This window comes from Aulonocara sp. 'chitande type north' Nkhata Bay, linkage group LG18 (genome assembly GCF_057382095.1).
Source record: "Aulonocara sp. 'chitande type north' Nkhata Bay isolate Kocher_YH1m ecotype deep benthic linkage group LG18, A_spYH_male_GT1.1, whole genome shotgun sequence".
Classification (NCBI taxonomy): domain Eukaryota; kingdom Metazoa; phylum Chordata; class Actinopteri; order Cichliformes; family Cichlidae; genus Aulonocara; species Aulonocara sp. 'chitande type north' Nkhata Bay.
The window spans coordinates 21190882-21218464 of NC_141361.1; the positions used below are offsets into that span (position 1 = coordinate 21190882).

Genomic DNA, 27583 nt, shown 5'->3' on the forward strand with positions numbered 1-27583 from the left:
GACTGCACGGGAGTTTTTTTTTTCCATGTGTCGGTGAGATGATTTGCAGAGGCATCTTCTTGTGCAAACAAGCCTTTAAAAAGCATCTCCCACGGGAGTGACACCATTAAATACTGTCTGATTCAGTTTCACGCACTGAAATGACTAATGGGATATTATTTTAAGTAAAGTAACTGCATATGTCTCTTAATTTATGTGACACAATGTAAACCCAGACATCCATATCCTTGACTCAGTTGAAGGCTTTTTGAAAAAGTTGTGTATTGCATTAAAACAACCCCATAATCTTTTTTTTTTTTTTTTTTTTAATCTTATGCCCACGTGCGTGGTTATGTGGTAGGTGTGGTATGAGGCTTGCACTCTTCTAACAGCCCTTTCTATTCCTGGCTATCCGAAGGAAGGAAGGAAGGAAGGAAGGAAGGAAGGAAGGAAGGAAGGAAGGAAGGAAGGAAGGAAAAAAGAAACACTGCCTGCAGTGTTTGAAGTCACTGATCCTATTAAATCTAATGAATAAACTAAAAATGTAGATTATCTTTTCAACTTTTTGTTATTTTGACATCTATGCTACAATAAACCAATAGGACGTGAAGGGTCATTACTTGACATATAATAAAAGCGTGTTTGATGCCCAAAAGGTCACATGAGGCCTAAAAGCAATTTAAAAACATTCTCGGGCTTGTTCATTCTCGGGCTTGATATTAACACGTACAGAAAATGAAGTTAACGAAGGCATTCAGCGGGAGACAGGTAAGCCGGGAACGGCATCAAGGCAGGTAATGACTTGCTGGCGGAGTAATTGCACCTTGAGGAGTGATGTACACAAATGCTCTGCAGACTGGAGGAGACGCTTCTCAGGGCTGACCTGTATTGTGGGTGGGCACCTGGGCGCAGGGGCGGGCCCACAATTCATCTGTGACACCCGGTCGGTGGCTAACAAGCTGTCAGAGGCGTAGAGGACGTTCTTTAACTCAGATCCAGACCACCTTATCGTGCACAGACTACCAGGATGCCTCGGAGGCTTCACAAAGCTAAACAAACCTGTTAAACTGTAAGTTTACTCTGAAACGTGTCCAAAAATAACTAATAGATACAACAGAATGAAACAAAAATTGGAAGAGTATCAAGAAACCTATGCGCTCCCCCTTCTCTCTCTCTCTCTCTCTCTCTCGCTCTCTCCCTCGCTCTCCCCTTTCTCCCTCTCTCTCCGCCTCCTTCTCACTCCACAGAGTGGTAGCGCTGGCACAGCATCGTCCAGAAACCCCTGAGCTGCGGTACTTGCCTCTGTACATCTCTTTACACAGCTCGTCACCGGTAGGTATGAATCAACACAACATAGCTGCGTGGTTTTTAACCAGCACGTTGCAATTTTGACTATTTTTTTGTTTCTTTGTTTTTAAAAGCGGCTAACGGGTAACCTGTTTTTTTTTTTATATTCCGCCTCTCTCCGAGCAGGTAAGCCAAAAAAGAAAAAAAAAGAAAAAGAAAAGACAAGAAAATCATTGGATATACGAGAGAAGAGACCCGCTCATTTTGGCAATCTGCGTGAGAAGATTAATTGAGGGGGGGGAAAGAAAGCTCCTGCCCTCTTCACAGCGGCCAGCTTTAGAAGTGAGAAGAGACGGGACCTCTGCGCTTGGAGGAATCGCTCCTGTGCCGGCAGCAGTGTGCGGATTGCAGACACAGACTTAGCAGACGCACTGAAGGGGCAGAGGGAAGACAGGAAGGTGGAGGATATTTTACGCACAACAGGGCCAAGCAACCCCAATTTAAAGAAGCCGGGAGTCTGCTACTCCGAGTAGAACTCGGTGTTCGGTCGGATTTGCACTTGACTGAGTCCATAGACACAATTAGACTCTATGTGGTCGGCCGGCATGGATTCCTTCATTATAGCGGCGCTGGCAGTGTGCTCTCTAACGGCACCAGCTTATGGGGAAAAAGGGACGAGCAAAGCCCGGAGTTGTTCTGATATCAAGGTGTTTTACAAAGGAAAGGGGTTCCTTGTGGAAGATGTCCCTCAGTTTGAAATATCAGGTAAGCTTTTGTTCGTGTTGTGCGCACTACACCTCATCTTTACCCCTAAAACTGTAAATGACACGCAAAAACACGTTAATTATACCCGTAAGAGCCACACAGCTGCTTTAAACAGTATCATAATCTCTTTGCAAAATCCCGCTAAGAATGGTAGACTGATTGGGACAAAGTCACCACTAGGCTGTGTATATCCAAGTTGTGTATAAATGACATTGGTTCACAAACTCTTAATTTTGTGCACACAGAGGATCTACAGGAAATTGTAACTCAACGGTGCCTTCATCAAAAAGTTTTTCGGTTTTTTTTCTGGTGTAACTGAAAGCAGAGAAGATATCCATCTTTCATGTCACACGGTAAAGCACAAGAGCTCTGTATGTCTTAAGATGAAACACCGCTTTGAAAAGATAGTATGACAGCCCAGGCAATCTGTCTATTTGATTACTGATCAAAACTATGAGAAATCATCCCACACTCAGCATTTTGGAAACACAGATATATGATATGTGCTTCACTTTCAGTTTTCCTTCATTAGAGAAACAAAAAAAAGCTGCTAACTCCTAAAGACACTCCCTAATTCTGCCTCTTCTTTAAACTGTGTCATCCTCTTGTGGGGAATTGCCAGCCTATAAATTGCCAGTCACTTGACCATGTGCTGTAACCATGCAAATATGATGCTGCTCACTGTGTCATTCAGGGGCTGATGTAAGGCAGTCACAAGCCCCTTTGCAGTTTAGATGATTGCATGTTTGCCTCCCCTGGAATTCAGTGCAATGCTTTCAAGCATATAAACACACACACACACACACACACACACACACACACACACACACACACACACACACACACACACACACACTTTTCTGCTCTATAGTTACAGTATCACACATGCAAGGACAGGACATCTATGCTCATGGTCCCGTTTTTTATGTAGATTCAAATGGAACATCACTCACTTTTAAACTCTTTTTGAACTTTTTCCATTTCCGCAGACTCTGAATGCAGCAAGTGCCTTTCAAAGAAAAGTAAAAAAAAAAAAAAAAGTAGATGGCAACACATACAAAGCAATCTACTCAATTTACATTTGGATTTTGCAAAAAGACACCTTTTCCTATCCCAGATTGACATACACTTTTTTCCTCCACTGTCCAATTCCCCGTCCCGAGAGCCAGCAGCAGCAGATAAACTCGCCTCCCCTGTGAAGATTGAGAGGTTGGTCAGCACAGACTGAACAGTTCCGAGACAAGAGTGTCACGCATCTCACACCCTTGACCCTTGCACAAAACTGTGATCTGTTTTCCGGTTAAGTTCTAACACAACACAGTGTGGATGCAGGAAAAAAAAAAAGGGGGGGGGGGGGGGGGGGGGATGTGGTTTAGAAAAGTCAGATATTCTTTTTAAACTCTCTTAGTTTTCTGCTTAATGTTGAGCTCTCTCTGAGAGGCAACAGGATGAGTGTGAATGGGGAGCACGATAACGCAAAGTAGACCCTTTCAAGTGATTACACTCTTAGGTAGGGTAGTTGAAAAGATCAAATTTGACAGTGCTATAGAAAGCAGATGAAACTGTAAAAAAAAAAAAATCACTCCATTTATCTTTAGTTAGCAGTAAAGGGCCAAGTGGTAAGTGGACACTTCTCATTTACTTGACAGACACATTGAATAAATCAATTGACGGAATTAACACCAGCCCTGGTTCCTTAGAGATACCCCCTTCTTCTAAATGACTGTAATCCATAATGCTTTAAAGAGGGAATCTGTCTTGTCACGACATTAACTGTATCACTTGTTTCAATCAATGACGTGGAGCTTACTTAAGTTTGGGGTCAATGCCTCCTCAGTGAGAGAGGAGAGGGAGACACAGGAACTGAGGATGAGAAAAAAGACAGATGAGACAATGGGTAGGCTTTGCACATCAGCAATACTTTCCTTGTGTCTCTATATTTTTGTTCTCTAGCATAAAATACACTTCAGGTGCTCAATTGAGGCATTTTAAAAATCGTGTAAAAAAAAAAACCAAAAAAGAAGGATTTAATTTATTCCTCCAAAATATGAGCCGCCCGAATGCTGCAGTTGATCTCTGACATTTGCAGAGTTTGTTTCCTGCTGTGACACGGGGGTTCGATCAGCGTAAAGTATTGGCTGGGCCTGACTCAAGGTCACATGCTGAGTGACTCAGTTTTGGGAGGAAGAGTTGCATTCCAACTGTGAAAATGATGTCGACTTTCAGTACTTTGAAATCCTTTTTTCATGGCCACTGCACAGTTTATGAAATAATTATTACTCAGGCATGGAAAGCAGTTCGTGCAGTTATGAGCCAAACACTAAATTTCTTTTTTAAGATGTATAAATCTTGAGCATGGAGTGCGGACATCTAAGTAAATCAAATTTGAACAAGATAGACAAGTTCTGAACTAAGTTCATTTCTGTTAATTTGACTTTTTTAAGGCATTAAGTATACATGTGCAGTAAATCTGACCCCATATCACAGGCTCCATCTGATTATCCTCAGTCAGCAGTGAATAAAGGTTCCTAGATGCACATGGATGTGCCTCCTTTAGCATCTTGGATAGTCCCCTACTCTTAAGTAATTTGCCCTGCAGAAAAAGCCACGAGGAGGAGAGCTATTGAGTTAAGGGTGAGCTGTTTGTTATCACTGTGTTGACGTAATGCTTACCGGACCATGGGGGAACTATAATTTGAGCTCCTTAAACAAGTTCACAGGGGCTAAAGTGAGCTGATTGATGCTTTTAAATGAGCATGATGATGCTATTTCGGCTCTGTAGAGTGTAATCAGTTTTGGAAACAGCTTTTTTTTTCATCCATGTTTACCAAAAATGGATGATTGATTTTTATGTCTCCTCGCTGCGCTGCCCCCTCCCTGTCCCACCCCATCATGACAGTCTTGATGACTTATCCTGTTGTCTTTCAGGGGATGACATTCTTCATCTCTCTGTGTTTCTCTCTCATCGGCTCTTAAAGAGAGAGGCGCCAGGCACTCTTTGAAAGCAGTTGGCAGCCACCGAGCGTTAGATCCTCAATGTCACATAAGCCTATACAAAGAGACAAGCTGTATGAGACATCTGCAGGAAGGCTGGTAACATTTTGGTATGCCATTGATTTTCCCATGCTGTATTTGTGTTGTTGGTTGCTGGTTGCTACACACTGACTGTGAGTTGCACAGTGCTCTGGAGTGTCATTATAACCAGTGTTTGGCTAATGATACAGTAGGACTGCTATTTACCAAGGCTGCTAGGAACTCTTCTTGACTAAAGACTGGCTTGTGGCTGGAAATATGGACTGGTCTGTATGGCAGCCCACCATGAGAAGTATGAGAATGTTTTGAACTCGACAGCTTCACTTAGAATTTAGGGGGGGAAAGTAGCACTGAAGTTAAAAGCTGGTTACTCCTCTCATCTCTTTAACTAAGGCTAATAATATTAAATTAATAATATTAAAATACTGGCTGCTAAGAGTGTTTGCTTCCCCTTACTCCTCTTTTCAGCCAGAGGTTAAATGTAGAAGAAGTCCATTGCCAGTAAAAAAAAAAAAAAGCTGGCAAGCCACAGAAAGGCTGCAAAATCAACTCCACAACAGCAAACAAATAGTAAATGGTGAAATTATGGGTGCTAGTATTGCTTACTATCTTGAGCAGCACTATTTTTGTATGGCTATTGCAGAGGCCCATGTTCAAATCTGCTCTGGGGTTTTTATGATAGGACTTTCAATTGTCCTATCATAATAAAGGCTAAAAAGCCTCCCAAAGTAAATGGGTATTTTATTAAAATATAGATTATATTTGGAAAGTTGCAGTAAGACGCTTGTGGTGTCGTATCATTTATGCACCCTCAGCAATGTACTCTCATGCCAGTAAGGATAATAAAAAAAATAATTCCACAGTCTTACAGATTATTTGGACATCATTGTCCCACTGTGTTCTTATTAGCTTACTCTCAAGTGGATGCATTATGTTATTGTAACAGCAAAGAGCTATACTATAATGAAAGTGCGTTTGCAGGAAATGAAGACAAGCTTGGTTAAGCACTTTGCACTATTAAAATATTAGTTTTACATTTTACATTTACTTTTTTTCCCCTTTGTTAGTTTCCTTTGCTGTGAAGTATATAATGAAAGCACACTCGGTAAAAGCAGTCCTAGGGACTCTGTTCTCAGTCTCTATACATATAGCCATCAAAATAATTGCACTGTGATTAGATGTATGGTTAATATTTGTGGAAATAATGCTTTAAGTGCTTTAAGTGCTCCAGATGACCCTCAGGTCATCTGGATCCGGTCTTTTATCAGTTCCCAGAGTCAGAACCAGACACGGAGAAGCTGCATTCAGCTTTTATGCTCCTTATATCTGGAACAAACTCCCAGAAAGCCTCAGATCAGCTGAAACACTCAGTTTATTTAAATCCAGGTTGAAGACTCACCTGTTCTCAGCTGCATTTGAATAAAGCACCAAATCCACACTTTAAGCTTAAATTTCAAAACTTACATTTAACTACTGATTTTATCTACTGTTCTGATTTTATCTGTTTTGATTTTATATACTGTTTTGTTTGTTTGTTTGTTTGTTTGTTTGTTTGTTTGTTTGTTTGTTAATTAGTTAGTTAGGTTATTTGCTTGTTTTAATCAATTTTAAATCATGCTTTTTATTTGTTCTTGTTTCTAATGTCTCTGTAAAGCACTTTGAATCACCTTGTTGTTGAATTGTGCTATACAAATAAACTTGCCTTGCCTTGCCTTGCCTTTAAATGCAACATCTCAGCTTAAATACACGTGTTGCATAAATGTGACTGCAGGTGGACGTATTCTTGTCACGTCCATGTCCAAGCAGGATTGTCAAAACAAATAAAAAAATCGGTACTCAGACACTGATGGATTCTAAAAAAAAAAGGCAATCAGATTACATTAGTCATTTGCAAAAGTGCCAATACCAGCAGTGCAGTCTTTAGCATTTCCAGTTTGCACACTTCACAAATGCACATAGGCAGGCCTGTCTCTTCGCTACCAGCTGAAGTAGTTGATGTTCACAACACTGAACAACACTTTATGTGGGAATTCTAGATTAAAGTCAGTAAAGCTCCAGTTTTAACAACACTGAAGTATTGAATAGTTCCCATAAATGTTAACTGAGCTGGCACACGGCTTTAACTGTTAGCTCTTTAACTGTTAGCAGTTACCCCATAGCCACATTAGCCATCTGTTATCATTAAGGTAGTGGCTAGCAGCTAGGGCTAATAATAAAATGGCAATGTTAATGTCGGTGCTAGGCACCAAATGTCTGTTCTGTCTGTCTGTTGATGGCAATTTAACGCTATCACACTGGTCATTTTTTTTCCCTTGGTTCTGACAGTGGTATTAAATAGCTTGTATTGTTCTGGGTATCTGTATTGAGTTTGAAATTCTACTAATATAACAACCTAATGTCTTAAGTTACATGTTTTTTAGGTGTATTTGGCTCATTTTTGCCTTAAGTATCCTTACGTAGTAGAAAAAGAAAAAGAAAAAAAATATAGTTTTTTTCTTAAATTATCTCACTAGGTTGAATTTCGTTACACTTTAACACTAACACATCCAACAGTGCAAGTCTGCAGTGCACAAGTTATGCAAGCATGTAAGCCGGATGGATAAATGATCACACGTGTAGTCCCTTTTCTATAAAGGACTCTTTGTAGATAAAGGGACTCAGCAAACTTAAACATAAATAGAAAATACTGTGTGTGTTGAGATAAGTGTTAGCCCTATCTCTATCCCTTATCCCCACTGATGTGGTGTTCTTATTCTCCTTATGCTGGATAACTAATTGATCACACAGAATTACATATGAATGGAACTCATTAACTGACTCGAAGATAAGAGAGCTGAAGCTTATTTGAAGGTTGATGTCAGCATAAAGCCCCATGCTTCTGTTGGTCTTCCTCTTCAAACAGATTAAAGCAAAAGCAACAGTTGTTTCAGTATCACAGCGTGCAGGCTCATAACTCTGCTGCAGTTTAAAGTCTGTCAATTCCTGCATCTGGGCTCCTGTCTGTGCTTGTTTGTGTGTAGCACAAGAGTGTTTGTGAGCGTGCATTTCTGTGTGTGTGTGTGTGTGTGCTAGTGTACCAACTGAAAACACCAAAGTTGTTAAATGCTGAAGTCAGTAAGAAGCCTCTTGAAGCATTAAGCCATAATGGGCTGCAGGGAGCATGAAACAGACCACAGCATGTTTGAAGTTAACACACACAGAGAGAGAGAGAGAGATGGACTGCTGACTGACTTGGCCTGCCCTGGTTGGTCTGCTTGGTTTTTCTTGTCCTGCCCCGCCCTCTTAACCAACTGTAAGAAAACGAAATAAATAAATATAACACACAAAAAAATGATAAATTATGACAAGGAAAACGGTTAAAGGAAAACAACCTCTTTTTAAAAAGTCCTTGTGTAATCACTGTTTATTCTCGAAAAGCCTGTTAGAAACATGCAAATGTGCCGGAGGAAAGCATCAACTACTTAATTTGACTCATTTTTTTTGGCAGACTGACCAACCTGCTGTTATTTTTGTTTTCACTTCCTATGACTAATGTCAGAAAATTACAACTATTTCCCACACCTTGTAAAAGGTAAGAAATTGAGGTGGTCTGAGAGACTGGCGGCTGGCTTTTAGAATGTGATGTACTATCTTGACAAGCATCATCTGCTTCCTCTCTGACCTACGTGAGTTTCACTGACAGCCACCACTTCCTCTTCTCTCATCTTGGGCTCCCATTGTCTTATGTTCACTGTCACTTATCAAATGCAAGAGAAGGACTTCACATGTAGAGCCCTCTATGTGAACGCACACACAGAAACAGCAGACAAACAGATGACAGCACAGATAACAGGGGGTGGCGGTGTCTTTGCATCAGGCATGTGCGTGTGTGTGTGTGTGTGTGGAATCAGGGGCTTGTGTGTTGCTTCCCTCAGAGGGCAGCAGTGTGTCAGTGTATGATTCCTCTTTTGTCTTCAGAGGAATTGGTTGTGTCAAAAGGAGAATTATTCCCTCATCACAGCAAGCTCCTTCAGTGTCTCTAGTTGTGTGTATGTTTCTATGTGTGTGGAAGCGAGTGGGGGATAGTGGAGCAGGGAAAGGGGAAGGTTGGGTGCAGATGTGTGTGCACATGTGTACCCGGTGTCTCCACGAGCCTAGAAGTGAATCTTCGTGGGTGTGCCGTGAATGTGTGCACCGTGCACGGCTCCTAGAGTTTAAAAACTGCTTTCTTTTCATTTTCTGTCCTCATGTGCAAAACTGTGTTTGTGCATGACTGCAGACGTTTGTATTTAGCTTTTTCTTCAGTTACGTTAATGTGCATGTGTACCATTGCCATGCTGCTGCGACTCATGTCCCCTCCAGCTGTGCTTTCTTTAGTTTAGGCGAGAATTTGAAGTGTCAAGGATCTTGCTACGGCTGTATGAGAGCGTTCTTTCTGTTACTCCAGCTGCTTCAAAGACAAACCAATGGCTACTGCCGTTTCAATTGAGGTCATGCAGTATGATTTTCTTTCTTGTTTTTGCAATGTGACACACCCTAGAAAACACACATATATTCCGTCTGCAGGTGTGAACCACAGGATATGCTGGGAGATCTTTGTACTTCAGCTAAGACGCTCCTCAGAGGGGAAATCCTATGCCTATACAGCATTACAGCAACAAATTTAGTAGATGCAAATGCATGTATGAAGTTGGAGTATTCATTTGACTGTTTGATTGTGATTACCAATTTATTTGTCTTGATGATACATGTATCTGTTTATTGGGTATTTGGAGCAGATTTCTTCAAAAATAGTGATTTCTAAAGAAAGAAAAATCTTCAGCTTGTATTTTATTTTATATTTTATTGATTGATTTGTTTTCCTGTTGCCTGAGTTTATAAATCTCACAGGCTGTGCATGAATCCCTGAAATAAATAATCAATGAAACCTATGAAAAAATGGCGATTAGAGATTACAACAGCCCAAGATGATGATCAAATTATTGTTTTTTCCTACAGACCATCCCACTCCCCAAGATGTTAGTTTTAAAGCAGAGAAAGAATGCACTTGTGACTATCAGCTAAGTGTTGAGCCATATGACTAGGAAATGCTTTGTATTCCACTGTTTGAAATGATTTGTGTGTGGCAGCTACATTTTCTCACTAATGCTTCTTGTGAAGCTTTGGCACACTCCTAAGCGCTTCCTTCACTTCAGATCCAGTTCTGTATACGCAGTATAATTAAAAGAATCCATGGAAACAGCTGTCAGACTTATATCTACAAACATATAAAAAAAAAGCTGAAATGGGCGTTTAAGAGAGATTGTGCCGGTGAATAAAAAGAGAAAATAAAAAGTTGTTAAAAAAAAAAAAAGAAAGAAAGAAAGAAGTGAATACCTAAAATTTGTCCAATGACATCTGGCATGCACAGTAGAAACTGAATTAATATTGCACACACAGGTATAGCAGCATATCCCACAACTGCACACCCCCTTTTTATTAGCGCACTGAGGAAAACATAGGCGACATCTTTGTGGAATGAAAATGGGCAGAAACATGACTGCAAGTTATTAAACCTTCAGCAAGTACACATGTTTCTGAATCACTGTGTGAGAGACGCAGGCTTCCCAGGTGGTTCTCGAGTCGTGAATATCCTCTTTGTCTTCGTTTTCTCATCCTCTCCCCCGAGGTGTAAACATCACTCTCTGTAATCCCTTCCACGGAGCGTGTTTCCGTACTTTGGATGCAGACACGTTGCCGCATTCTCTTCTGCTCTATCAAATCTCCAGCTCTGACCTTTTAAAAAAAAATTTAATTGGTCATTTGGAGGATTTTTTAGCTGCTATAGGCAAGTGCCTGCACACAATAGCTATTACTGCTTTTTTTGGGTGGGGAATTCATAATTTCCTGAAGATTTTCTCTCAGCGAGATAAACTGTTTCACACTATTTTCTATTACTCTAATTATTTCCTCCCGCTGCATACTTCCTCTTTCCCAAAGTCTTTTCTGGCTTTGAGCTTTTATCGCTCTCATTCTTTCCATATCTGCTCCTGCAGAGGAAGTTGTGAATTCATTTAATTTTCATTGCAAATTTACTGCATGTTTGCAGATGGGCTGCAAAAACATAGCTGGTTTGCTTCTGTTGCTCTTTTGTGATTTTCATGGCTCCATATGGCTCTATGGTTGGCTCTATAGAAAGTCAAGAGCTGCGTTTGAGTTGTCTGTCCTCCAAGCTTTAGTAGAGAGATACATAAACAATATGAGAAGAAGTACAACATGTATTTTCTTAAACATTTCATTTGAATCTTTTACAATATTTTAGAGAGAAACCCAACAATTAAACCAGTTGTGAAAAAAAATAACTTTTTAACATCTCAAAGAGAACCTGGCCTGTGCTTCGACTGGTTGATGAGAGGCGAGTGGAGAGAGAAGAGACGTGTATTTAGAAGCAACAAACAGTAAAAGGTGGACAGTGGGTTGGCCCAGTAATAACAGATTATTAACATGCAGCTTAGCTGGCAAAGGCAGATGGACACATAAGAAAAAATGACTAGAAAGGAGTTATGAAACTATGAGGGAGAGACAATAAGACATATCACATGCAATCCGGTCGTTAAGTGATGATGTGACGAATCCTACTTCCGGGCCTAAAGTAGTCTGCGTTTAATATGGCTTTTGTGTTGTTAACGTGTTTAATGTTTTGTATTTTCTTCTATTTAATCTCAAAAAGCTCCTAAAACAGTCAGTGATCACTTTTGACCTCCCTCGGCTTTTATTACCGCTAATCATTTATTTAAGCTCAGTTTTTAAATCCTTAGGATGTAACTACAGCCCAGCCCATGCAGCAGTATATGAATGACTAACCTGGTATTGTGGATGGATTATCTCAGTTGTTCTCCTGGCTGAAGTTTGGTCCTTTTACAGCATCCTGCCATGCGATTACGTTTGTTCCTGACCACCGAGAACACTCACGTTAACTTTTATCGAGTGGAAAGAAAGTTAGCTTGTTTATATTATGCTAACATAGCTGTGTCGCTAGCGGTCACGTAGCACATCATTATATACCAGCTAGCCCAACTTCAGTAACCCTACAAACGTCACTGCTGTTTAGCTTTCTGTCTTCATTTATGTTGGAAGTGATAACAGAGCTGTACGTTTTAATTTGTTTCCAAAACCCCGCAGTCAGGACATGCTATATTGTATTTAGATAGAAGCTAGCGAGCTAACTTCCTGCTAATTTCTAACTCCGTTAAATGTCATAAATTCCATTTTCATGGATGCCTGGATGTTAAACTCAATTGTTACACCTGGTAGAGCAGAACGCTGATCATTTTATTAAAGATGAAAGACTTTAGACAGTTTTTCAACTCTCAGTAATGCCATAGTGATCGTTTGATATATGGACCTGCAGCGGAGTTTAGGCCCAGACACGGCTAGTGACGTCCTTAACGACCGGATAATGGCATATAAATACATAAAGAGCAGAAAAGTAGAGTGTCTCATTTTGAGGTCCTGGTAGTCAAATATATAGAAGTGTAGCATTTATCAAAAGGTCAGTGATATAGGAACTGTCACACATAAGAGGCATGCTGGGAAGATTTCAGCTTGGAAGGATGTATAGATTTTTTACGAGTTATTTCAAATTTTTGTCAATAATGTTGTAGGAGGGACTGCCACTACCATGGGTTCTGCGACACAGATAAAGGTTATTTTCACCACTGTGCAGACACACACACACAAATGTAAAAAAAAAAAGCAAAAAGAAACTGTGTGCTTGCCCTGCATACTGAACTTTAAAAAACTCAAGGAAATTTGTCTTCTTAGCTCAGTGCACAGCACAGCGTCAGCCGTGAAGTCTCACTGTGTGTGCCATCCGGCCCCAGCACGCGACTGCATAAAAGGGAGAAGCTGATTAGCAAAGTCGCAGAGGAGTGCCAATCACACCATAAGGTGCTGCTCCCCACACTACTGTGGCCCAGTGCTCTTCCTGCACCTTAACTAAAAGGCACACCTGCAGTGTAAAATACAGTCAGGTGGTTTTACTTGCACATAAGCAGATTTTTTTTTTAAAGCGTGTGTAATTTTTTATTTATTTCCTTTTATTTCTTAAGCAATAGATAAATATATGGTACAATATAGGTTCCTCCTTTTTTTAAAGTAAAAGTGGAAAGTGCCGAGGGCGTCTGTCTGCCCGGCAGAGACTGGGAGCTGGTACTACAGAAGGGGAGAGCCTGATAACTAAAAGGCTCTGCTTCACATTCTACTTTTGGAAACTCGAACAACCACAAGTAAGCCTGAATTCAGAGAGCAAAGTGCTCTGTTGGGATAATATGGTACTAAGAGGTCTTTTTATATGATGGAGCTTGGCCATTAAGGGCTTTGTATGTAAGGAGGAGAATTTTAAAACCTTTTCAGACTGTTACTGGGAGCCACTGAGCAGAACTTAATATGGGAGAAAAATTATCTCTTTTTCTAATTTCTGTCAGTACTCCTGCAGTTGTGTTTTAGATCAGATGGAGGGCTTTTATAGGACTATTGGAACATCCTGATAATAAGGAACCACAGTAGGCTAGTTCAACTTGGAAGTAACAAATGCATAGGCTAGATTTTCAGCATGGCTCTGACAAAGTGTGCTCCTAATGAATAAAGGTCATGCGATGATTTTTTAAAATGAATTAAAGATCTGGCTATGGCTGATTAATGACTTCTTTATAAAAAAAAAAGTATTAATGCCATTTCGATTCTTCCTGTAAATCTATTTTCCTACATGCACCATCTTCCTTTGCTCTTAGTTTGAACGTGTTTACAGTGGAAACTTTCAGTTTAGCAGTTTTAACAGACTTTCAAAAACTCCATGATCCCACAACATGTCTGCTTCTCCATCTGGTACATTTTTGGGACCTCAACTTTCTAATTGCAATAAACTGCAAAGATCACTGGCCTTTCATGGCATTAGTTCTTGCAGCAAACAGGATACTCAAATACGTTCTTCTAAATGTGCACTTCAGTCTTTTGAAGATCTCTGTCATCCAGTTTCTGGTAAAGCAGTTTCTTCCATTTAGAAAAAAAAAAAAAATCCGAGTCCACTCCAACTCTCATCTTCTGTCAGATTTAGTGCTTTCTAAGCACATTCTTCTCTATTTAAATAGTGAGATCTGATTTCATGTGGCATCATTTGTCAAGCATTATTTGTGACCAAGAAAGGCCTGAGTAGTTCATGGTGGTTTGCTTATTTGGCTTGACCAGCCCTTGCGATTTAATTTTGGAGGTAGAGTGACTGTCTGAGGATGGAGGAGCAGGAAATGACCGGAGGATTACTAAAACCTTGTGAGAAGAGGGTCGCATAAAAAAAGCTCATAATTACAGGGGGAAAATATGCAATTACTGTCAGTTGTCATCCTGGTTGCTAGTATAAGATTAGTTTTTATTACCCAAAGCTTTACCTCTATGGCTCCCCCTCCCCCCCACACACACACATATCACCACCGCCACCACTTTTCTGACTCACTATTCACTTCTTCCTTAACATGCTCTTTTTTTCCCCTTCCCGTCTGTCCACTCCCTTTACCAGCCAATTTTACTAACTCTCGTCAGTTTCTCAGTGTGTCTCCCTTTTCTTTGCCTGTTTATGAGCATCGTAACCTCCAAATAGACATGCCATATGAACCACCTAATTGCTAGTAGTGCTCCTGTATATCTGTCTGCCTAAAAATAAAAGAGTAGGGGAAAGCCAGTTTGGAACACGTGTAAGGAAATACTGATATGTTTTCATGCTATGTTATAGCTGCTTGGCTCTATACAACTTGGCAGCACATGACTGAACAAAATGCTGAAAAAGGGCTTCCTCTACGGTACCCTGTCAACACCCCCTTTTTACTCTTCTCTGCTTGTTTATTGAGGAGGGCAAGCAGTGAACAAATGAACTTGCCAATGCCAATGACTTATTTAGCTTTCCCCAGCTTCTCTTCAGCTGTAACACCAAACATTATAGTTGGAATCACTCATTAGTGTTTCATTTGTCTTATTTCCTGTCCTTTGCAGTCTTCATCTCTTCTTCCCACCCTGCAGAGTATTCCTGCATAAATATTTTACATCTTCCCAGTGAACTCTGTCAACCCTTAGTGCATGCCTGAATCACTGATTATAACATATAAAATGTAAATCCGAGTGTATTTCAATTTGTCCTATCAAAAACTACTCGTCTTGCATTACTTTGTTCTTTTTTTTTAATAAGCACTCATATTAGACAACACATTTTTCTAATTTGTGGCAATAGAAAGTTTTAAAATAGCTTTATTGACATGGCAGAAAGAAAATGCTTTACATATAAAATAACTGTACCATCAGTATAATTCAAGCTAAATCGGACATATTTCTAAATGATGGATGATGGAGCATGAGTACAAAGATAAAAAGTCAAAAAAGTAAAGTAAAAAACATGTTAAAGAATGTATTAAAGACAGTTGTTTATGGTGTGTTGTCTTACCTTACGGCAGCATTCTGGACCACCTGAAGTTTGGAAAGGTTGTGTTGAAAGAAACAGGAACACAGCCAGTTTTTAAGCTGACTGGAATATAATAAAGGCATGGCAGTAGGAGGCAAGGATAGACACAGTCTTTCATCTTACGCTGTTCTCCTCTGCAGCCTGTCTGAAACTCTCAGCTGACTGAAAATATGCAGAACGTGATACAGTGAGTTCGGTATCTTGCAGCAGTGTATTTCAGCTGAAATCCCTGATTCATCAGTGTCGTATTTGACACCTTAAGGGAAGCTCAACTGTCTTGCACCGTTTGTATCCAGTGACATTATTGGTGATTGTAACAGAAAGCTTTGTCAGAGATAGTCTAGCATCTCTGCTCTTCATTTTGTGCCTGAGTGTGCGTATTTAGTCCAGGATCTGGTTTAAACTAAAAGCCTTCTCTTTAAATCTTTCATGCTCCTGCTACCATCCTACTGAGATAAAAAGAGAAGCTGAGAGATGATTCAAAGGGTTTATAAATCATTACTTTTTCACACACGTTCAGTTTCATTATGTCATTCTTTATGTGTGCCTTTTTTGAATTTTAACTAAGAATCACGTCTTTTATAGTCACTTGATCTTATTATCTGTCTTGTTACAAAGAAAAGTTGCATGCTGTATCATTTTTTCATCTTATAAATGTGTGTTTGTCTTTGTATTTGTCAGCTTTGTGTGTCCTCTAAAAACAATGTTATGAACAGCAACACCATGTAGCTGTGATGCAGCAGTAGTGGCAGCGCTCTGTCATACAGTCTGTCCTTTGCGTGTCCCTATACCATGCACCCTACTTCCCCAGCAAACCCTAGCAGACTCAGTCCCAGCCCTGAGGCCCAGGGCATCACTCAGTCAAATTGAATCACAAATCCTTTTGGGCAGAAGAGGCTGTGGCTCAGGATGAATGGTTTTGGTTTGTCATGTGATGTCTGCTGATGAATGGCCAGGGCCTAGAGGACTGAAAGGGCTGAACCGAGGTAAGTGGGACTTGTGTAGGTCATTTCCCAGGCAGATTTTGGTCATCATATATTCTCCTTCTACATACTGAATTCTTTTGTTCTTCAAAACGAACTTCTATATATCTATAATTACTAGTTATTATAGTAATATATATTTAATAACGCAATTTTAGATTACTTTCCCGTTTAAAACGTAACAAAAGAAAAAGCAATGTTCCTGTTTTTTTTACTTTTCTTTGCAATAAAAGAAACACAAAGAGAAGTTCTGGTGTTCCATATTGGGATGCTTTCTCAAGAGAGTTGTGCTTTTACTGGAATCAACTCTATTACTGTAAGAAGCCACTTTCTTCTTAAAGCTTCCATTCATTTTTAGGCTCCTAGTGTTTTCCGATATGACTTTAGAAATTAAATTTACCTTTTTTTCACCCCTCAGGCTCTCACTTCCTCTTGTCAGCTTTCCTCGCCTTCTTTTACTCTTTGCTCTCTTCACATCTCTCTTGGTTAGCTTGCCATGATTAAGCACAGCTGTCACACTTATCCAGAAGTCACTCTTTTTTGAATTTTTTACAAATGTGGTCTGCTATCTTTCTCATTCCCTGGCCCTGCTCACTTTGAATGATGTCTAAATGAATGAAAAATGAAAAAAAAAAAAGAATTAATAAATGAATAAATTAAAAAACAGAAACAGAAAAATCTAAGGATACAAAATAACTAAATAACTGTGGGTGGAGCACTGCCTAACTCCTCTGCATTACTCTCTGAGGTAGTGATGTGTAGCCTCGGGTTACTGAGGCGGCTCAGACTATGGGAAACTGGAGTGTGACACTGAGCTGATAGAAACTTAAATTATTTGCCAATGTCTGTGTTTCACCTCAGCTAGCTGGGCAGGCAGTAAACTCACACACACTACCTTGATGCATACAATGTGCCCTTTGCCTTCAGTTTTCCTTTCTGTAAATTCAGGAACCACACTGTATAATTTAATCACTCCATGGCTGATGAATAGTAATACAAAACACTCTGCTGACATTAAATGAGTGGTTATCATACTGCTAATTAGCAGCTTTAGACTATAGCAGTATAAATGAGGGATACTTCAGGGTCACCTGATCCAACCTTAACTATAATCTTTATCAAAAAATGGCAGTTTTAACTCTGATCTTAAAAGCAGAGAGGGTTTCTGTCTCCTGAATCCAAACTGGGAGCTGGTTCCAAAGGACAGGAGACTGAGAGCTGAAGGCTCTGCCTCCAATTCTACTTTAAGACACTCTAGGAGCCAAATTTAAGCCTGGAGTCTGAGAGCAACATGCTCTTTTAGATTAATATGCTACTGGGAGGTCTTTAAGATATGACAGAGTATGATTATAAAGACTATATGTGAAGAGAAGGAATTCTGGATTTACAGTAATAGGAAGCCAATTAAGACAAGCTAATATTGGAGACAAGGAGAAATATGATCTCTCGTTAAAGTCCCTGTCAGTACTGGCTGCACTGTTTTTTGATTAACTAAAGGCTTTTTAGAAAACAGTCTGATAAAAATGAATTACAGTAGTCTGTCCTAGAAGCAGGGAATGCATGAACTAATTTTTCACCATCACTCTGAGACAAAATGCTATTCAGTCCTACTTATTTGTGTAAAATTCATGTTGAAGGAAATATCCTGATCAATGATGACTCCAAAAGTCCTCAAAGTGCTACTGTAGGCCAAGGTAATCTGGTTAGACACCATGTTTTTTAACATTTTCAGGGCCAAATGCAGTAACCTTGCCTTTGTCTGAATTTAGAAGTAAGAAATTACAGGTCATCCAGGTTTTTCAGACATGCCTGTAGTTTAATGAATTTGTTATCTGGCTTCATAGATAAATGTAACTGGGTATCATTTATATAGAAATAAAAATGTATGCAGTGTTTTATAATAATATTACTTCAGGGAAATGCACATAATGTAAAAAGTATAGGTCCCAGCACAGAACCCTGTGGAACTCCGTTTCATGTGTGATGATAATTTCCCATTTACATGCACAAAGTCTCTCATTGCATCTGCTCTTTGACATAATATGTGCTCTTACATAAAACACAACAGGGTATTATCTGGAAAACAACTAAGATGAAGAACAAAAATGTGTGTATATTACAAAATAATACCCACAATAACTTTTTAGAAAGTAAAATCATCAGCCTTTTTCTCTTAAAGTTTGCATCTCTTCAATTCATGTAATTTGGAATTAGTTATTACTAATTTTTAAAACACCACAGAATGACAAATGGGGCCAAAATCTGTGTTTGTATAGATTATTAATCTACATTCAAACTAAACTGATTGTGTTTAAAAATGCTATATTTCATATTAACCTAAATGACTAAATGATATTTTTGTGCATACTCTGTTGAAAGTTGTCCTTCAGTGATGATAAACCTGCTGCTGCTTCTCTATGATCATCAAATCAATATTTTAATCAGTCTAAGCTGTGGCACCTGTAATTCTTAATAGCCTTTCCTATCATGCCACAACAGGAAAAACATTTGGATAATTATAACACCATTCAGTCATCACCAATCACAAGTCATTCCAGTATTAGGTTTTATAACTTGGTGTCTAAATTTGGGAGGTTTTTAGTGAGAACGGATCCTTGTCAAGATTTCCTGTTCAAATTTGCTGATGTAGCAAATGATGGATGGAAGAAAGCTTCTGCTCTTCTCTGACTGTTTACTCACAGATTAGATTCCAATCTCTTTCAATTAAGCTCCTTGGGAAACACACTCCTGGTCTCTCAGCATCCCCGTGAATTCTTGCCATCTGAACCCATCTGCCACCCAGTGAAACACATTCACAGCAGCAGGCTCAGATGGCTAACTGCCCCCTTAACTGCTGCAAAGTCTGTCCAAAGAGAAATTATCATTTCACTCTGCAGCACAGTTAATGAAACGCTTGAGGTCGGGAAAGAGGAAGTGGATGGAAGCGATTTGAGCTTGTGCACGTGTCTCTGTTTGTCCTTGTAGAGATCCGTTCAAGGTGTGGCTGTCTTTTTTTGTCTGCAAGATAGCGCTTCATGCTTGTTTAGCAAACAGAGCCTTTTGTGATTTTGGATTTCCAGTGAACCTCTATGCATTTCTGTGGTGTGTTTGTACTCTTGAACTGCATGTGTCTGTGTGGAACATTGTGGAGCAGATATGTGCTTTTATGAGCAGGTCTGTCCTTGTAGTTAAAGCCTTGTGTAGCCCTTGTAAAGGCATTTGTTGAGCAGTCCAGCAGTATTAGGCGATATAGACATCTGCCCTGGCAGTCAAGTGGTGACTACCCCTGTAGACAGCCACCTTAATAACGTTCTGTCAAGTTCGTGTTCCTTTTTCTGAAGTAAAAAGACCTTCTCTTTGGCTTTGACTTTCTCTTTTCTTTCCATCTTTTTCAACCAGTCCATGTCCTTTTTTTTCTTCCTTACCCAAGATTCTCAGTAGGGACCGCTGTCTGTGAGTTCTAACTTCCCTCCTCTTCTGTCTTCCCTCTTTCTAGCCCAGGGCCAGCTTTGATGTTCACTGTCTTTACTCTCTGAAGCGATGCTGCTTTGCTGCAATGGAAACACCCGCTCTCTCTCCCCTCTCTTCTGCTTTTCCTTTTTTGCACTATAGGTGAAAAGAAACCAGCCTTCCATTGTGACAACACTCTCCAGCCAGCTGTTAGATAACTGCTAACTAGGAATCAAGCTGCTGTTCCCCTATTGCCACCAGTTACTTCGCCCTCCTAGTAGAAGATTTTGTATAACTGCTAATTAAATGTTAGCGACACACAGATTCAGGACTTTTCTAACAACTATTGCAGTGTTTTTTTATTTCTGGGTAATGAGCTCTTACAATTGCACTGTACAAATGATATATTGTTATGAAAATCAGGACATCTACATCAAAGGCTTACACGGACGCACATAACACCTGCTGTATAAATGCACAAAAGTGCACATGCATCAGATCAAAGTGGAGTCCTATGTTTTATGTATGGCTGCAAATTTCTGTAAGGATTTTTTTTCAGTTGCTGGATTATATGTGTACCTTTCTCTCTTCTAATTTAAGGGGAAAAAAATCCCCATAAAGATCAAATGGGGCATGAACTTACATGCCTACTTTGGCGTAGCTCAGCGGTAGCTGACAGATCTGAAGTTAATTAAAGCAGTTTTTGTCCATTGACTGATGCCAGTTCAGTGGGATCTGGGTTGTTAGATGGGCGTGGGCGGAGGGCACAAGCTGGGCCACACAACGACGGGCTTTGTTAGAAGTTGTGATGCAGGAAAAGGCTACAGATGTCAGGCAAGATCTGACTTCACTCAACACATTTATGTCCTGTGGACTTAAGAGCATTCACCTTCTCACAGCTGGATGGGAGGGACAGGTGGTGGCACTCTAATCCGAAAGAGGAATTACATTCCCCGTTAATAATATGGTGGGCGATAATTTGGAGTAAAGTATAGCTTATTATATTACCTCCTTAAACAGTCCTTCTTTCTCAGCCTACTCTGAAATGTTAATCAGTTTATCAATATAAAATGAATTACATTTTCCAACAGCAGCATTTAAGGTTTTAGTCTTGCTTGATGTATATAAAGCATTTTTGTGCATTTAATACGTTTTTTTCCATGTGTGTGCGTGATTTCATGAAGTTGCAATAAGCTGCAGGGCCATCCTGATAAGAAAGTCAATATATGCGGTTCATAATGTTGAACAATTCCATTAGATTAAAAAATGAAAGTAAAATGTAGTTTTAGTCACAGTCTTCTTATTATTTAACAAAACTGTATATAATATTTTGCCGATAGAAACCAATTATTATGCTTATAGAACAATATTGAAAGAGAAAATGGGTCCCAGAGTATTAATAGCTATGCGCACAGAACTTTAACAGTAATGTTGCCAAATACATGCTAACCCATGTCTGCTTTTCACTGGTGTCAAGACCTCTGATGCATCATGGCAGAAAATCATGAGCTATATAACAGAGAAGGATTTTAATTTCTTTTCTTTCCTCATTCTCTCCTTTCTTCCTGCCAGCATTTCCCTTTCTGTAATTTTTTTTTCTATCTCAGCCTTTTCTCCTCCTCCCTCTCTGGTTGGATGGCTAAACCACCCACCCTTTCAGCAAAAGCCTGTGGCCTGTCTGTCTCCCTGTGGCCTTCTTCCCAAATCTCTCTGCCGCCCTCCTCCTCTGCCTTTATCTCACTCCGGGAGGATAACCATCTACCCTTTCAGCACAATCCAGCTCCTTTTTAATGACTGTTTCCAGTGAAGGAGGACAGTGGACAAGCTTTGTCCCACTCACTGCGATGCATTGGAGCAGCTGAAGGAAAATGAAAATTCTATGACATTTTGAAAGAAAGCAACAATTTGATCTGTTGGTAAAATGTAATAAGATTCCTCTCTGTTTCTCCCTTAAAACATATATGTTAGCTAATATGTGTGCTACTTGCAATTTTCCCATGAAGACTTACAGTACTACAAGTGTTTTGGACAGCACAGACTTCAACCTCTTCTTCTTACATTTCTTCTGCTATATTGTTTTTTTTTTTCCAGGAGTTTATTTCCTAGTTTCTGCTAAAACTATACATGCCCATGTATTACAAGGCACCAACTGATTATTTGAATTGCTTACCCAACATAAGGTTGTTTGAAGGCAGAAGCCTCTCCCACCCTGGATGGGTCATCAGTCTATCACACAGCTAATGCTAAGAAACAAGAAACAAGCATCTGTGTAATGATAGTAGTAAAATCGTCACTTAACCGAGTAGTAAAATTTTTAAGAAAGACCAAAAAAAATGTAAAAATAAAATCCCACATTTTAAAAGCAATCTTTGGGGAAATCTGATGTCTTTAAAACTGATAAAGGAGCAACTTTACCATACCCTAAAGCACAAGCAAGACAGACCTTTAGGTATAGTTGGAAAGAAAACCAAGAAATCAAGGTAAACAACAGAAGCACATCTGAAAATATGACATCAACAGGCACAGAGGCTCGTGGAGGAACACAATGAAAGAGTGTATGACAGAGCAAGGGAGTCAAAAAAGAACCGAATGACAGGGGCAGGCAGTCAGAGGAATGCAACAAGCACAGAACTGCTGCACTCCCAAGTTCACGAGTGCAGCTTTGACAAGCATTTAGGTTTTCTTGTTTCATAGATGAAACCATGAAAAGCTCTCTTTCAGGCCTGGACTGAAACGGGGATTAGACAGGGGAGTGACAGATAGAAACATTCCTTTACACATCTTCTACATTTACCTGTCAGAGCAGTACAATGAAGCTGCTCCCATATGGGCGATATGCCAGAATTTTGAATTCTAGAGGCCTAATAGGCAGCATGTGGAAATCTTAACACCATACATGCTCTGTGGCTTTGTTAAGGTGCCTTAAATTCTTCTTTCAACACACTTCTGTGATGTTCATATATCTCCGGTTCTACGTTCTCATGCGCATATGTTTCCCATTTAAAAAATATATACATGTATATTCCAGACTTAGTTTTTAACATCAGAGTTGCAGATTAGTTTTAAATTCTCATGGATGTAATTTCCATTACAGCTATAGGTAGCAGTAATTTTCTGCAGTTCTTACTCATCACGAATGCTTGGATTTTTTTTAAAATTTTTTTTAGCAGAACATAAATTCTCTAACTACACATAATCTGCCCACTGCCCCAGTAAGCAGTTAGGGAGCTAATGATTTTTTCACATCATTAAGCTTGTGCCAACACTTAGAGGGTCATTGTGTTACCAGTCAGCCTTGCCCTGTCTTGCTAACAAGTGCTACCCCCATGACAAAGTCAATAGTATTTGCAGATTTTGGCCATTAGCAGAAGAATGTTGCTCCTTTATTTCTTAGTTTGGCAGAGATCAAGTGTCCAAGCCTGAATCAGTTCTTAAGATTTAATTTATTATCAAGGTCTGGACACTGGTAAAACCTCGTCTTTATGTGCAAACGCTGCAGCTAGTGGTCAACATTCAACTTATTTTTATTGAATTTACTGAAATTGCTTAGAGCAATGTTTAATTTAAAGCTATAGAACAAAATCCATTGCGTTGTACTTGGTTACCTCATTTCAAGTACCTTGCTAAAATCTAAATGTAGTATTTGACTCACTGCTGACCACTCTTTCACAGGAAGGTTTAAATCTTAATCTAATTGAGTCTATGTTTGGGTTCTATAAAACAGGCTACTAGTAAACTAGACGGATCTTCAACATCTTTGTGTGCCACTAACATCCTGTAGATCCGATGAGTCAGTTTCCTAAAATCCCCTGTTTTTCCCAACAGGCACAAGCACAGCTGGAATGATTCTTCAGTCATTATGTGTAAATTATCAAGGCCCACGCTGCTTTGCAAAATGCAGGAGATGTGTGACATCACTGATGGTGGCCTACATAGAACAATGACTTGGTGGCCTGGTTCCTGATTGTGGAAAATGGAGTGACATGGTGGTTTGACAGATCGGCTTGTTTGGAGGCGAGGAGGAAAGTAGAAACCACAGGCTTAATAGCCTTGACATTCCCTAAACATCTTCATCTTTGCCTTGGCATTTGGTTGCTTTCCAGTGGTTTGTGTGCTGAATGTGAATCTTTCCCATCAGGCTTTGTTTGTGGTCTGCTTCCTGGCTCCTTTATTTGAAATTCTCTTATCGCTTCTTTCCTGCCATGTGACTTACATGTTTCTGTTTGTTTTCTTTTCAGTCGCTCTGTCTGGTCGTCAGTTAGCCGTGTCTATCCGTCTGTTGTCAAGACAATTTACTGACTCACAGTGACTGAGAGAGGCCTGAAGTGCTAGCCTGTCCTGACCTGACTTCAAAATAGACAGCTTGGCACGCACACCATGCACAGACAACATCGCCAAAACAGGGCTTTCCTTGTACAGCTTTGGTTCACATGTCAAACCCTCTTTCAGATCAGGCTTTTAATATGACTCACTGGTTAATAGATGTATGGGAACTTTATTGAAGCCCAGAGCCATCTTTATACTGTTTCTGAGTGTCAGTTAACAGGAGCACATCAGAATTTAAATCTCTTCTCCTATGAAAATGTCCACATGCTGTGAGTGTATGTGGAAGCGGCTTCACCACACAACCAATACCTTGCGCTCTTTAAACTAGTTAACGTGACATTTTTACCAAACGACAGATGATGATACCCTGATATCTTGATTTATATTGAATGTAGACAAATAACGCAAAAAGATATAGACAGAGATACAACTCCAAGCTAACGACTCTTAGACAATACATGAAACAAGCCAGTGTTTGAGTATCCAGGCAAGTATGGATCTGCTCTTTGGAAGCCCAGATTTGTTGGCCAGATTCCCAGCCAAAGGCAAAGGAAGGAAAGGGAAGAGTGTGTGAGGGAGTCATGGGGCAAGGAGAGAGGGAGAGAGAGATATGTGAGAACCAAAGGGAGGAACTGAGAGGCTTGTTTGTGCTTTGATCTGATGACTGAGGCAGAGAGTGTCAGTCATATTCTTTCCAAGCAGAGATCTATAATAAGATCACGGAATATTTAATGTCTCATTGATGAGTCATTACTGGGGATTAAAGAAGACCTGATTGAGGCTTTGACAACATTTTTTTATTAGGATTTAGAAAATGGTTCGGTGGGAGTCTCAGGGGTGTGTGCTTATAGGGATTAAGCTAATGACTGATGGTTTTTGTAGAGGTCTTTGTATCATAGTAGCGTAAAGAAATGAACTGCATTAAATAAAAAAAATAACAATTTAAGAGTTTCATCATATGTTACATTCAGCAATCTGTGTTAGCTTTTCTTCTAGTGTCATTGCTGCAGTATTTCACAGGATCGAAAGGTAGAGTTGATGATTATGCATGGATGGATAAGGAAGGTAAACTTTATTGAGCCCAAAGGGAAAATTGTTCTCTTGCTTTAATCCATCCTAAGCATGTTCAGTATAAGCTGTAGAGGAGGAGACTGTACAAAGTTTGTACATTAGCTGACGGCGATGTCACTGCAATCTACTAATTGTAGGGTTGGTAGTTTGATGCCTGGCTGCTCCTTGGGCAAGATGCTGACTCTTGATGTGTTTGCCACAGTGTGAGCCTTAGACAACACTTAGCTGTTGAAAAAAGTGCTTGTGTGAATGTGATTGGAGTGCACAACTAGAGTCATTCTTCTGACAAAGATTTTGATGTGTAAATAGACTCAAAACAAAGGTTATATCAGGGTTTTTGGTTTTCTGTTTGTTTCCCAAACCTTTTGCTGGGGGGGATTTTTTCATTGTTATTATTAAAATCACTAATCACTATTAAAACTTCATAATAAATGATAAAATAAATAATAAAAACATTTTAACATTTTTAAACTTTTCTAGCTCTCACTTTCACACTCCGAAACTTCATGTCTGACAAATACACATTGTTTCACCTTTCAACAATGACTAGCCGAATAGTACTATATTGTAAGAATGAAAGCTTGTGAATACTAAAGCTGCTTTTCGGGGTTTACCAGATGTCTGTAAAATTTCTAGCCTTTCAAAACAAAAGTTCCAATTAAAATGAACAATACACACCTGTTTCTCTCTCTTTATCTAGTAGTTGTATTGTGGACAACTTGTGCTTTGCTCCAAATACCGCCTCCAAAAAGCTATTTGTAGCTTCTAATGCCTCTTCATATGCTTCATGTGACATTTCAACCAGCAGCAGGTGCACTGGCTCATTTAAAATTTACTTCTAAGCTTAAAGTCAATATCTAACCATCAGCTCTTTTTTCTATTTTCAAGTACTCTTATTGTTTTCAGTGACTCTCTGTTTCCTAATAATCCCTGCTTTCTGTTTTACTTTTGTGCGCTCACCTTTCTTTATTTGCATACAAAATCTTAGCCGCATCATTTACCACCATTCATGTATCTGACTCAGTTCTGGCTGGATATGTTCTAGCTCGTGTTGCTTTGACAGGGCCCAACAACAAAAAGTCAGCCTCTATCTGTCAGCTTCTCTGCCTCTAAGCAGCAAAGGCCAGAGGGGAACTGGCTGCTTTGTTTGTTCTTTCACCATCAAGAGACAGTCCTGCCACAAACAGAAGGCTGCAAGTGTATAGTAGTCAAGCCATGAGCACTCTCTGGCACACATGCACAAATACCTGTGCTCAAGTATGTTCGTGCTCCCCTCTTTTTTGCCCATTTGTTTTGAAGGTCCAAAGACCTTCAAAACAAATGGGCCTCCTTTTCCCTGTTTTTCAGTTATTTTACCTGAAAAAACAGCATATTTACACATTCAAAGGTAATAGCTCTAAAAAATGTAGGTAAAGGAAAAAGGAAAAAACTTTTGTTCACAAAAGCATACAAATGAAAATAGCTAATTAAAAGAAATATATACTTGGCATAAGTGTTATTTTGCATATGCAATAGTGCAATAATGCAGTGCAGTAGATAAAAAATTTTGATGCTTGAGTGGTGATTTGTGTTTTATGTTTGTGTAAAAGCTGGAAGAGAAAAACAAGTCTAGAAAACAGCACAAACTTTAGTTCTTGTAAAAATCTGTTTCTGTCTGTTTGTCCTGGATCTTATCACATGATCCTTCTTTCCAGACAAACAGATCATAGACTGGGTGTGTTAAGTCTCTGATGACGCTACTAGATTCAGATTTAAGTTCGGGAAGTATGTCCTGGTGATATGATGGGCAAGCTTTACTACGTGGTGCACGTCCTTGCATTCCATGCAGTCTTGGCTCTAGGTGACAACAGTGTTTATGGCACTTCAGTAGAAGTTGATAAAAACCCACTGAGGTAGATTGATCAAGCTCAACTTCCTGAGAAAGTTTGTTGATTTTATTGGATGTTTCAGTGCTTTGTCATCAAGCCTCCCAGAAACCTAATGTTCACATATTTAGCATCCTAATCCAACTGCAGTCATAATAGCTTTTATTTATATAAACATATGAAATATTGCAGCTGTAAAGATCCAAAGATACTCACCCAAGTAAACCCTGAAATATGTGTGTCTGATTGTTGAACTGCTTGCTCCTTTCTGCCCAGAGGATCAAAGTAGGTGGATAATTGATTGAGAAGCTGTTTCATGGCCAGGGGAGAGATGCTCCCTTCTTTTGTCATGACAAATAAAT

The 27583-nt window shown here is 39.6% G+C and overlaps 1 protein-coding gene across 2 annotated transcripts in view; it reads left to right on the plus strand.

The window, feature by feature from the left end:
- The first annotated feature begins 928 nt into the window (after window positions 1-928).
- Window positions 929-27583, plus strand: part of gpc1b (glypican 1b) — a 61255-nt gene continuing 34600 nt past the window's right edge. Inside the window, exons 1-3 of one of the 2 annotated variants that reach the window (XM_086273282.1) lie at window positions 929-1048; window positions 1227-1315; window positions 1453-2031. In XM_086273282.1, the coding sequence (XP_086129408.1) occupies window positions 1857-2031 (175 nt within the window). In that variant the 5' untranslated portion in view covers window positions 929-1048; window positions 1227-1315; window positions 1453-1856. The remainder of the gene's footprint in view (window positions 1049-1226; window positions 1316-1452; window positions 2032-27583) is intronic. The other variant, XM_086273281.1, reaches the window with a different exon arrangement.